At 42.9% G+C, this 13,404-nt stretch overlaps 1 protein-coding gene across 2 annotated transcripts in view; it reads right to left on the reverse strand.

Moving 5' to 3' along the window:
- The window catches only part of CGNL1 (cingulin like 1), a 413,622-nt gene that overhangs the window by 12,263 nt on the left and 387,955 nt on the right, over nucleotides 1-13,404 (reverse strand). For both annotated transcript variants that reach the window (XM_085644099.1, XM_085644098.1), the window contains exon 18: nucleotides 8,778-8,941. In XM_085644099.1, coding sequence (XP_085500225.1) covers nucleotides 8,778-8,941 — 164 coding nt within the window. The remainder of the gene's footprint in view (nucleotides 1-8,777; nucleotides 8,942-13,404) is intronic.

Raw genomic sequence — 13,404 nt, forward strand, 5'->3', positions numbered from 1 at the left:
CCCTGGGCCAGATGGACTCACAGCTGAGTTTTACCAAGAATATGCTGATCTATTAGCGCCATATCTACTGGAGGTATATGCAGAGGCCCATGAAATGGGTATACTTGCCCCGTCACTAAGACCAGCCTTAATTATCACCTTACTAAAAAAAAGACAAACCCCCTTCCCAATGTGACTCATACCGTCCCTTGTCACTAATTAATCTGGATGCCAAAATATTAGCAAAAATACTGGCAACTCGTCTCACTCCCCTAATGACCTGCCTGGTTCTTCTGGATCAATCTGGCTTTATACCGGAATGCTCTACATCACATAATTTAAGAACACTTTTTGCCGTGTATCATGTTCTAAGGCCAGACTTGCCTGCCGCTGCGGTCATGTTGAATGCAGCAAAAGCATTCGACTATCGAATGAAGCTATATGTTTTATATTTTGAAGCAAATGGAATTCCCACCAATGTTCATGCGTTGGGTACAACTGCTATACACAGATCCATCGGCAAGGGTCCGTGTGGGAGGCATCACATCCGAACCACTGGCCATCAACAGAGGCACTAGTCAGTGTTGCCCCTTATCACCACTACTTTTCGCTATTGCGCTCGTGCCCTTGGCTTGTGTAATTCATCAGCGACACATGGAGTCAGCGCTTAACTTTAACCATCGTTCCGTCAGCATATCATATGCAGCTGACATGGTGCTTTTTGTCCATGAGCCCCATAACTATTTATCCTCATTACTGCAGGAATATATCCGCTTCAGTTTATTTTCTGGACTTCTAATTAACTGGGATAAATCGGTGGTTATACCTCTGACAACGATCACTCAGCCTCCACAAATGGAATAACCATTGATCTGGTCGGCAGATCCTGTGAAGTATCTGGGGGTGTGGGTATACCGTGACCCGAAGATTGCGATCAGAGAAAATTATGGCACGGCATGCACGACGTTAGAAACTCAGGTTGACAGGTGGTCCTCTAAGCCCCTCTCCCTGGCGGACCGCCTAGCCATTATTAAAAGGATTGTGTTATCACGATTTCATTATCTATTTAACAATATCCAGATTACACTACTGAAGCAACTATTCCACACTATTCGCTCACACTTACTAAAACAGATTTGAAATGGCAGACAGGCTAGGGTGAGTTGGCATACTCTTACTCTAGACTATGCCCATGGGGGTTTTTGTGCACCAGATTTATATATCTAATACTTATGTGCGCTGGCCCAATATGCCTACCATTGGTACAACCCGCACGCCTTCACTCCCCACGTAGCAGTGGAAGACAGATGCCTATCCCGTCCCACAGGCTGGAATGCTAACACATACACGTAGAGGCACTCTGCAGATGGAAATTAATCCGATAGACACAACTGTTGCCGCCTGGCAGACTATTGGTAAATTGACAAGGAAACTCCTGTTATATGCCCCAGCACTGCCCCTTACACACCACGCTTCCTTGTCTGTGACTCAAGACAGTGGGGCGATCCGCTCGCTACAAATGGTGGGTATACAACAGATGCAGGATATCAATATATCCAAGACAAACTAGTGACTAAACTGTATAAAGCGGTACGCTCTGAAATGGTGGAGGCTGAGGATGACAGTCTAACCAGATGGAACAATGGCTTAGATCCTCCGCTGACCCCATCTGACTGGGAACGCATATGTACATTAACAGGTAAACTAACCCCAAATGGAAATCTCAGAATTATCCACTTCAAGTATATCCACCAGGTATATCACACACCCTTGAAACTGTTCAAAATTGGGCTCCGAGACAATAGTGAATGTAAAAGGTGCCACCAACTGGATGCAGACTTTTGGCATTTGGCGTGGCACTGTGAGGCTGTTGCTAAATTATGGTCTACAGTAGTAAAGTGTTTGCAGAATATGTCAAATCAACAATTGCAATGTACACCTGCTGTATGTTTACTGAGCTATGTGCCTCATATTAAAGGAGCAGTGGGGAAATTCTTACAGGTTGCTTTGTTGCTAGCAAAACGTTGAATAGTGCTGACGTGGAAAAGTGCTCTAACCCCACACCTTGATCACTGGCTGAAAGACATGGTCTATTGTAGAGTCTCTTGAGCTGTATGCAGAAGAATTACCATCCTCATCTAGACCAAAAGACATTTGGGAGCCACTACGACAATATTTACTGATGATGAACCAGCAAGACCCTGTGCTCACTCCCTAAAGGTCAATGATGTAGGACATGTAATCTCTCAGATAGGTCATGTACATTACGAACATTAGCCCCTATTGAATATGTACATTGAAATAGCATCGATCACATCTAAATGCTGTGCTGAATATTATAGTTGATGTTGTACCGCCTTGCAAGGCGGGTTGTGTGTTCTTTCTAATTGAAACTCAATAAAAATAATTTAAAAAAAAAAAGTTTAATACAGTTTATCATTACCTAGTAAGCACCTAGAGAGATATTTCAATGACTCTTTTGAATAGTTAAACAAAATCCAATTCAATGGTAAAGTTGAATTTTGTATTACAGAAAATGTATTTTTGAAAAGTTTCCTTTTCCCTGCCTAAAGCCTTTGTGGCCTTTCTATAAGTATTCAACTGTCACCTGGAAGCTTTATTCTCCCCTGTGGTAAGATGTCAACTGCTCCTAGGACAGGGACAACGGGCCTTGGATGTGAGGAGGAATTGCCCTCGCCTTGACAGGATGGCCTGGGGGCTGTGCGCTGACACTTGTGACACTTCAAAGGGGCCTCCACTGTCAAAAGCAGATGTAACTCACACCTGGGTCTGCCTCTCCTTTTATCCCTCTAGTCAGTCAGACTCCCGGTGGGAGGGAAAGCTACCCCAGAATTGGTTTAGAGTGAGCATCTTCTTTCACGTTATAGTGTCGGAGCCTGTTTAACAGGTCCGCTGGGTTTACATATATCATTTGGGGGACACTTCAAAGGAGGGAAACAGAATGCCAGAACACTATGTATCAACTATTGCTGAAAGTTCAGCTTTGATTTTACCAGACTTCTGTCTCCTAGTTGGTTGGGGGTATAGGGACTTTCCTAAAACTGGATTTTAGTGGGAGGACACTAGGATTACCTTCGTACACTCTGCACACATACAGCCAGCCCTCAGAGCTCAAGTTTAGTGTAGCTGATGACTTAGTCCATCTTGAAAATGCCCAAAGTGGCTAGGGTTAGCCCTGGGAACCTTTACACAATTGATTAGGCATCCCAAGTAGCATTCCACCCAACTAGCTCATGCCAGACATAAATATGGCACCTGCAGGCACCCACTTTAGAACACTCCAGGTTCTGTGTAAGATCAGAAGAGGACTGAACCTGCTAGCTGTGCCTTGAGAGAAAACTAAAAGACAGGATCTGCTCTCCTTCAAAGTCCAAAGTCAAAGAAATTGTCTCCTATAATCCATATGGCTGACCTCCTGTTACAGCTACTGGAAGACATCAAGTTACAAGAGACCTTTTCCTGCAACTGTCAAGTGGCAACTGGACCCTACTGTGGCCTCCGCCTACTACCCTCTAAGTCTCGAAGTGCCTCCGCTGAGGTCCCGGGGGTTCATAAGTGTACTTCAACGGTAGGTTGGAACTTAAAGGACTAAAGGCAGAAGGTAAAATCTTTGACCGGGACAAATCTGGTTAGTGATTTGACCTGTGCTCCATCGCGGTCAGTATAAAATTGTGCCTAGGTTGTATTAAACCATGGGCATTGACTATCATTGGCACTTTGTGCTTTTTGGCACCGTTTATAGTTTAAAAAAGTGTAAATTCATATATTTTCCTCTTTTTGGATTTTTGTAATTTTTATCTAATTTTGTTTATTAAATGTGACTCTTTTTTCTAATTCGTTTTGGAAATGTAATGTTTAGCATTCAACTTTATTACTGCTTTAGTACTGCATTAATACTTTACACATTGCCTTGAAGTTAAGCCTGCCTACTCCGTGCCATAGCTACCACAAGGTTGAATTCAGGTTTATTTAGGAACTTTCGAGGTTCACCTTGACAGGGACTGTGATAATTATTGGAGGTGGGTACTTGCCCCCCCTCAACTAACAACCCAGTTTCCTACACCAAGGCATAAAGCAGAAACTCAATGTGCAGCTTTAGAAATGGCCAGACCCAATCATATGTCCATGCATAGTTTTAGTTACCAAACAATAGCCTAATATTAAATGGATCACTTTCAAATGCCCAGCCATAACCTTACATTCCATGATGTTTCATACATCCAAACAGAAAAAATATTTTTAGTTAGTCCAAACTAATTTAGTTTTTCTTCTAACCTACCACATTATAGCACAAATCTTTAAAACAAATTGGCCTATCTATATTTTAAGCTCTTTAGTACAATGAGAAAATGTTAAGTCAGAGTTGGAAAATGTATGATCACAATATATATTAAACGATTATTGGTAAACTATACTTAATAATCAAGGGCATTGGAGGCACTTCAAACATTTCATCTTTTAAAAAACATATTTTAACTTTTGAAGACTCCCACACTGAATGGCAAGTGAATCTTAAACAACAAAACAGTGAAGAAAATCTAAATACACATTTCAAAATCCCCCTCAGGCAGCAAATATTGGGCTGCAATACACAAAAGAAACTCATTTTCTCCAGATTGTACAGTGGATTACTAGGAAAGGGGTAATAGTGAGTAGCTAGGTTTCATCACCTTGACAGTACCAGTGGAGGCTGTTCACATTTGAAAGTGGTGTGGCTTAAATGTTTGTGATGAGTGATTGGCGGCGAGCGAGATTTTGAAAAAAAGAGTGGGCAAATGGTGAATTTTCAAACATATTTGAGAAAGCAAGAAGGTTAATAAAGCAATTGTGGAAGTGTAGTTATGACATCAATAAAGAGATTTGATATGATAATGACGTAGGTATCTGCTTGTTCAGTATAACCACAGAACTGCGTAACAAACAGAGCTAACAATGCTGAGTACTTCACAGAATATTTATTTATTGATATACCTTTGCAAATTAAATCTACTGTGCAAATACAAATTATTGTGATTTGTCGGGCTGGACACAATGAGACAGCAAGGAATAAGCATTAAAAGGCAGTGGGGCATCCTACAAGGCACTGTATGTCTCATTCATGGGATAAAGAAATATGATCTCATCACCCCCATCCTTGTTCAGAGTTCAACTGCAGTCATCTTGCCATGACTATCACGGCCCAGATCTATGTAGCTTTGCTGCAAATGACCTCATCAGAACTTATTTTTTGTATTGTAGCTGATTTATATAGCGCCTCCTATCCTTTGAGGTGCCTGGATTAGAACACTACTCCAGGGGCACCATGGATGGATAAGTGTGTGTCTAAAGTGGCTTGTAAGGGTAGTGTACGTGCCTTGGGGAACAGATATGTACGCTTGCTGAATTTATGCATGGCCTGGAAGCGAAAGGAGCGAGGGACTGCAGCTGTCAGTGTGGGCAGCATGGTGGCTGATTTGAGCTGTGTCTGTGCTGTTCAGATCAGATACTGCCAATGGGGGCTGAGCAGCCTTTCCTGAGGCAGATGGGCCTCTATAACCTCCTTTGACCAAAGGGGCACAGGTGTCATTCCTCATCTCACGCTGGGCTGGCCCATTAACTGATGTATGTTGAGCAGGGGACTCCACTGTCAGTAAAGGCATGCACAAACGTGGGAAAGTTCCATTCCCTATCTGATGTAGGAACTCTGGCCCTGGAGAATGCAGAGGCAGAGGTTCCCTGCTGGTACATTTTTGGCATATTACTAAACAGTGCTTTTTGTACAAATTCAATACAAAAACACATTATTGATGTTTGTGCGGCACAAAGGTGCTGTATTTTGGAACGCACCAAGTAGCGTTCATATTCGGTGGCTGGACAGTTTGAGAAGAAATAAGTGCCCTCACCTCTGTACATAATTAGAACACTATACTCCCTGTACACAGCAACTACCCCATCTGTGCCTGCCCCTAGAAGATTGCAACATCCCCCAATGTCTGGTTAGTACCCAGCAGCCCCGCCCCCCACCAACTGATCAGACGGGTGGTAATTAAAGTCTTTAACCCACTTGCCGGTGCGAGTTTTGCATGCACCTCTGACACCCCCACACCTCACCAAGAATGGGGTAACTGAAAGGGCAGAATGGAAGGCTCCACTGCCTGGGGAGGACAGGAAACGTGCCTCCCCGAGGGTCACAGGCATGCCAGCGCTGCTGGCCTAGTTCGTGGCCTGGTTCTAATTCCATTTGCAAGTAGATCCGTGTGCTGCAGTCTGCAAGCACTTTTCCTTGAGAGCAGGTTATTAAACAGATGAGTGGAAGGAAGTCTGGCAGGTAAAGAAATCTATCGAAGATCACACAGGCTCGAGACAAAGGCTGTACCGTGATGAATTTTTCTGTGCTGCGACAACTCAGAAGGCATCTGTGCGCTTCTTCTTGGCGGCTTGTGCGCATAAATTAACACGAAATAGCTTTGAGGTTATGCTCGTTTTGCTGACAGCAGAGCTTGAAGACACAGGACATTATTTCACTTAGTATTTCAGAGCTTAGTTGTGAGCGAACCATGCATTCTCTTGGAATTATTTTGAGTTAATGTATGCACAAGAAGCCTAAAAGAAGCTCCCAGACTTCTCCTGCTGGGACTGCTGAACTAGACAAGTTCAACGGAGCAGCAAAAGTGTCATGGGCCCAGATGCGAGCAAGGGTAGGGTCTAATTCAGTCTACTGCTTGAATAGTAAAATAGGGCCATAATGTGGGTGCATAGGCCCCTAACACAAATGTGCCCAGTACTGCTGCACCAGGTGCCCTGTAGATAGCTGCGCCCCTTGGCACGTGCCTAGTAGACTAGTGCGTAAATACCACTATGTTGCAAGCTTAGTCGTGTGCCCAAGAATAGTGTGCAATAAACCATCCATTCCTGGGTTGGTGCTCGGAAAGGGCTTCGCGCCTATACCCCGCCCCTTCACACGGTAAAAGCACCGTCTTCATCCTTTGCTAACAGCACGCGGGTAGGTTCTTCATAACTCAGTGACTTTTACTTGTAATATGGGGAGTCTTCCATGTCCTTTTGTCATTATAATTCAACACTCTTCCAGCCTAGTCCTCACCTCGGGGTAGAGTGACTTCCTTCTGCCAATGCTCTTCAGTATAAAGCCCTTTATAATATTCTGCCCCTAAAGTTACAATACTCACCATCCATCCCTCTCAGCACCGAACACTCGTGACTTAGCCTCCAGGCTGGCCGTGAGCATGGAAGTTGTGACCTCCCTCCAGTCCCTGCCGCACCACGCGCGACTCCTGAGCCAATCCAGATGCTGCTACCTTGATGTTTGTGTTAGAAAACCGCAAGAGAGCAGCATGAGGATTGGCTCGGTCAGTCGCTGCCAACGCTCATTTGGAGCCTTGGGGTCTTGGGCAGCAATCCCTCAGGCTCCTACATTACATAGGTAGGCGAGGAATCAAGTGTGTATGTTGGCTGGGTTGGAGCAAGGCACCCGTCCAACCAGACATGCGCACTTTACCCAAAGGAGGCTCAGCAGCTGTCAATCATCAAGCAGCAGGTTCAGAGCCCAACCCCTCCCCTCTTAGTCACTCCCCTGTAACTCTGCCCGGCCCATGGCACGCACTGCAGCTCAAAAACAAAAACTGAATCCAAAGCAACAGTAAACCTGATTTAATGGGGCCTGCCACCCGGGGGAACAAAACAAACAGGGGGGGGGGGGGAGAGATGCCCCCATGCCCCAATGAAGAAACCACCACTGGACAATACAATTGCAACACCGTCGTATGGGGTCGGGCGAGTCCTTGCATGGGCACATGCTAGCAATGAGTCTCAAGCCTGCTTTCTCACTCCACATGACCCACCATCAGTACTATTGCAAATGAGACCAGAACACACATTGGTCTGGTTTTAGATGCTTCTTATTGGGCCTGCCAGTGTGTCCCAAAGAAGCACATCAATGCAATGGAGGCGAAAGCCAGCCTATAGCCCCTTTGGAGGTAAAGAAAGGTGACACTCCAGCTCCTAATCACTGTGGAGTGGAAGTACTAGATGGTACAGGGAAGATGACGTGGTACTCGGATATTCTTTATGTAATTCAACCATATGAAATATAACTTTATAAAACATAACCAAACCATCATATAGCCCTTTAAAGAGAAGCGTCTAATTAATGTGTCTGTTTTACACACACAACAGAGAGGATGATGGGACTTTTTAAAATCTGTACCACCGTTTTCCAGCTTTGGTTACAACCACCAATTTAGTTTCTAAAAGATAGTCTTATGCCCCTCTTTATGTGCCTAATATCACTAACTATAGCCTTGGGCATAAGTCTGAATTCCTCATTCTATTCTTCAGAGTCTTAATTAGAACAGTCCTGATCATTTTTAGCACTTTATTTTTCTTGATCAGTTTTGCACGTTATTTCATTTACATAGGTCTAAAAACATTCCTGGGTTGCATCAAACATTTGTTCACACCTTTCTGTTGTACTATGTTTTAAAACACTGATAACATGCTCCAAAAATAACATATGAATACTATACTATAAATTCAAACATTTGCATGTCAGAACAAACACAGAAAAGCCCTAACTAGTTGAAATATGTAATGGATGGTCATATTATTAAAGTATAATATACTGAAAATGTACAGTTAGCAGGTTTGGGCGATATGGAAACAACAAGAATTTCCAATGTGCCTTTTTCACTTTATACAGTCCTAGCTTGGAATGGCACGCCAGGTTCAACACTCTGTCTCCTGCCTGTCCCTCTTCTCCTCTCTCTGCCACTGTCTCTCACCTGAGTTCTTTCTTCACTGCTGTCAGCTGTGCTTGAAGTTGATCACTGATGTCAGTTTGTTCTTCCAAATCTCTCTGAAGCTTCTTTTTTGCACTTTCCAATCGATCGATTTCTTCTTCAGCCTCTTCGACCTGCCGTTTCATTGCTTTCAAACGTAAACTCAACTGTATATTTATAAAACACAAGGTCAGCATGTGTGCTTTAAAATGACTTGTCTTACAGACAGTGTCAACTTTTGACAAGTAAATACACATTTTAGTAAGGAGTATTATAGGCAGCATCGCTGTAGCATAATATTGTTAGGAACATTATCTATACTAAGCACAATTTACAATATAGCGCACTGATTATCTTTGTGAAGAAGACTAATTGAAAGTACTAAATACTGTACTATTAAAAAAATGTAAATAATACCGCAAAGGAGAATACCTGCTTGAAGAACTGGAGAGTTTAAATATGTTCGTAAGATCAACCAAAACTGCAGGTGGGTAACGGAGAACTATCAAAAGTAAGGTGTCTCTAAATTATGTGCAAAAATCAGTGCAGGTATTAACCACAGAGGCAACCTCTCAGACTTCACATATCCCTGTAACTCCAGGTAACAAACAATTTTACTGGCATTTGAAAAAAATTGAAGACAATAGGGCCCTCATTACGAGCGAGCTCTTTATTGCAAAGGGACAGTTAACAATAGTTACCGACGCCATCAGAAGGATGAGATCCGCTGTGTTTCTGCTTATTCCAAATATGGGGATTTCAGCTGATTGCTGATGAAATCTGTGTGGAAATCCGGGAAGGGAGAGGAGTGAGGAATTAATGGGGAGAATTGGATTTGGAGTTGCCAATTGCCCTGGTAATTCCTCATTTTAAGGAGCCCCTCGGGGGTCAAACTTGTAATGGCCTGGATTTCCCCATCCCTGGAGTCACAGATATCCCTGGTCTCAGTAATTCTGAGAGTGAAGAGAAATCTGGATCACTTCCCGGGTCGTTCATAAGGAGGGCCTTGTTCACGATTATCAGTGTGATGAACTGGTGAGATACTAACTTTATTTCTACAAACATTGTCTTTGAAAGAAGACTTAAGCTGCCATAACAATTCCCTGGATCCATCACTGTGCTTTTCCCTCTGTACCATGGTTTCTCACTATATTAGCTCTCGAACAGAAGCTAAGAAGGAGGCATGGACCATTTTTTCGTGTTTCTCATTCAAGATTTGGCCTTCCGGCAAAAAATATAAGAACAGGCAAACTATACAATTAGAAACATTGCTTCAATAATAGAAAACCAGAAACGTTAATTTATTCTTCTTCCATCACACACTTGAGTTTAAAATGGTACTCCAAGTTAGTAGCTTTATGATAAATAGCTTGACAAAGGATGAAAGCGCAATGAGTAGTTGCACAATAATTTGTTTGGCTATCATTTTATTTGGTTTATAGAAGGCTAAAACCAGCTCTGGTATCCAAGCACTGAAGATCAAATCTAAGGAGCACATGCTGCCTTCACCAGAACAAGGCAGCATCCCATCCTTGTTCGCATCCAAAAATCCTTACCACTGGATCCAAGGTGTCCCATTGGGTGATGAATCTTAAGTCTCCTTTTGAGATACTGCGGGTCAATTTTGAAGAGCGAATTAAGAGCCATCATCAGAAACGTCAAATTAAATCTGGTCTGGTCTGGGGGCAGTGCATCATTCTGAGTGTCAGTGAACTTTGTGCTGTTGTGGCAGATTTGTGACTGAATAAGGAATATCCAGTTTGCCTTTGCCGCTTTATAATGGATTAGCAGGGAATTACAATAATCCATTTTGCTCTGATTACTGCCTAAGCAACATGGTCCTGTCCTACTGTAGAAATGGTCGAGCTCTACCACCCTGCATGAGATAGTAGTTAGAGGAGTAAACTGTAGCGTTCACTTGGTTAACCCGAAATCCAGGAGTCAAAGTATACCTCAGGGTCTTAAATATGTTTCAGAGTAATCTCTCTATGACTCACTCAGAGTCTCATTATTTCTTTAATGCTTTAGTATCTATCGGTACCCACTACTTAGAATTACATCTTTACTTCATTAAAGTTGAGCCACTTATGTTTCATCCAATATTGCTATTTTCTTAAAAGTGGCTTCTAGTAGTCACCTTTGGGTCCCGAGTCAAGTGAAAGATCCCTTAAGTGTTTTCTATATGACTTTGAAGTGCTCTGAGCAGTGCACCTAAACTGTCCTAAAGTGGATAAACATTAAAAGCTGAGGTTACAAACAGGGTTCTTGTGGTACCCCATAGAAACCGGTTCTAATGGAGCTCCTGATGCTTCTCTATGGGCCTTTGCATGTATATTCTCAAGGAATGATCCCAACTACCATGGAGCCAACTCAGACACCGCCCCCAAATCCTTCAGTCTGTATTTCATAAGATACCTCAAATCCATTTTCAGATATTGTCCTATTTGCAGGACAACCTATCTTGATTGAAAGATGTGATCCTTAAAGTATCCCTGGAGTTTCAATGCTACTGCTCTAAATCAATAATATGCACTTGCAATCAACGCGGTTAACAATTCTATTCAGGGCCTTAAACAATTATCTTGCACAATTCCTTGTTTTTTGCTTCTTAGTGGCAAAACATACCCTTTGCTTCAACAAAAACCTATATTTCATTAAATGCTTTCTCAATTACTCCAAAATGTTTTCAGAGTACTGTTACTACCACTACCTCTGCTTGATTTTCATGCCTTTGAATTCACTGTTATATCATATATTTGATTTGTTCAATGCCTTGTTTTTCTGCCCACTGGTTATTCATATGGGTGAGACCCAGGCAGCCCTGCAATCTATCTTGAGTCGTTTTGAAAGTTATGATATTTTCTGCCACTTCACTGCAGTTTTTTCCCTATATGCCACACACTTGAGCTCAGGCTCAGAGAGAATCCTTTTATGCACTGTCCAATGTGGGTATTTGTTCTAGAAATTATAGCTTCTAGTATGAAATGTTAGCAGCCAATCAAGGATGTTCTCTTACTGATGAGTTACAACTAGAGAGCCTTGGACAAATCCCACCTCCCACATGGTATTTCCTCTTTTACTGGTCATTGTATCCTTTTATCACCGTACAGCAGATTAAAGGCCCCTAGAAAGAGCAGCTGAGTATTAGACATATAAATGACCCAACAAAAGGGCCTTGGATGTTTGGCAGTTGATATGGTAACACTTCCATCACTCTTTCAGTTGGACTAAGTTTCAGTTTGTCTACCAGATGCTCAAAACATGAAGGGCAATCATTTGTGTATAAAATTGCCACTCCATCCCCAGGCCTATCCGTATCAAACCATTCATGAGGCGATGAGGCTGAATTTATACTTTTACCCAGTAAATATTATGGCTAACTGTTGACTTTCCCTACCGTCCCTGGTGAAATGGCTCAAATAACAGAGTTAAGTAAGGTTTATGTGTCTGCAAATATTCCGTTCTTTTTAAGTAGTAAGCATCCGCACACTTCCCAAATGATCTTTGGTGGGTGAGTCAGGAACGCCGGATCTACCATGGTGGTACATACGACTCTCAGAACCGGGGCCACAACCAACTAAACGTATACAATTCACTATTCCGAGAGCAAGCTATTCCAGCTATACAGAACTGATGAACAATAACACATTGGGAACAGATTCTAGGAAGAAAATGGACTGTTCATTTCAATTCCCTTGTCAGATTAAACGATTTGTAGCAAAATAAGATTTTCACTCCCACCAACTCCAAAATCGTACAACTAATGCTGAAAAAACTTTCCAAACAGTGTGCCAGACCCTTGTGGGTAGTGACATGTTTGTTTTACGTTGGTTTAGGATGCCACACATTTGAGAGCAATAATTATTTTAGGATTTTGTTAGGGTTTTCTGTGAACAAACTTTTGCAAAGAAATGACTCGGTCATTGACAGTGTACTGTGACTTGGCACCTCATATTCGAATGTCTCTCTATGACTTAAATTGTGCTTAAATAATTTATTCTCCCCAAGGTAGCCCCCATACCCTTCTAGAAACAGGCACAAATCTTTCCTAGACGTAAAAAACCTAGCTCTCCTTCCACCCACTAATACCATGGCTGCCAGTTTGTACTACGCTTCGAGTCATACAAGAGCTTGCCAGTGTGCAATACCCTACGCCGGGAACTGGTGTAAAAATATGTGACATTTAAATTGCCCAGCATAGCCTTGAAGGTTGAAGCCCTTCATTACTTGTGACATATAATAGCTCAACACACAGCAGGCTGAGCACCTAGCTCCTGTCGCCAGATGCTCCTGGTATCGCCTCCAACAAGGCTCTACTTGAAAGGAGATTGGAGAACTGGAATACTGGGGCCATAGGTCTTCACCCCCTTCCTTCTAAGGTTAGAAATCTGTTCAGCAGAAGGAAAGCAAAGAAACCCTTTTTATTAGGTCTCGCCTGGCTATCGCGTAAGCGATCGCTCAGCGAGACTTATGTAGGGGCTTAAGAAAATGCTCCCAAAGGCTTCCCAGGCAGAACTGGTGGCGGTTACGGGCACAACCACGCGCATTCCATTTGCCACCAGCTACTTTACACACTGCTGCACGCCACACACTGCTGCAAGCCGCTGCACACCGCTGCACGCCGCACACC

The sequence above is a fragment of the Triturus cristatus genome, chromosome 3_1 (genome assembly GCF_964204655.1).
Source record: "Triturus cristatus chromosome 3_1, aTriCri1.1, whole genome shotgun sequence".
In the NCBI taxonomy this organism is placed as follows: Eukaryota; Metazoa; Chordata; class Amphibia; order Caudata; family Salamandridae; genus Triturus; species Triturus cristatus.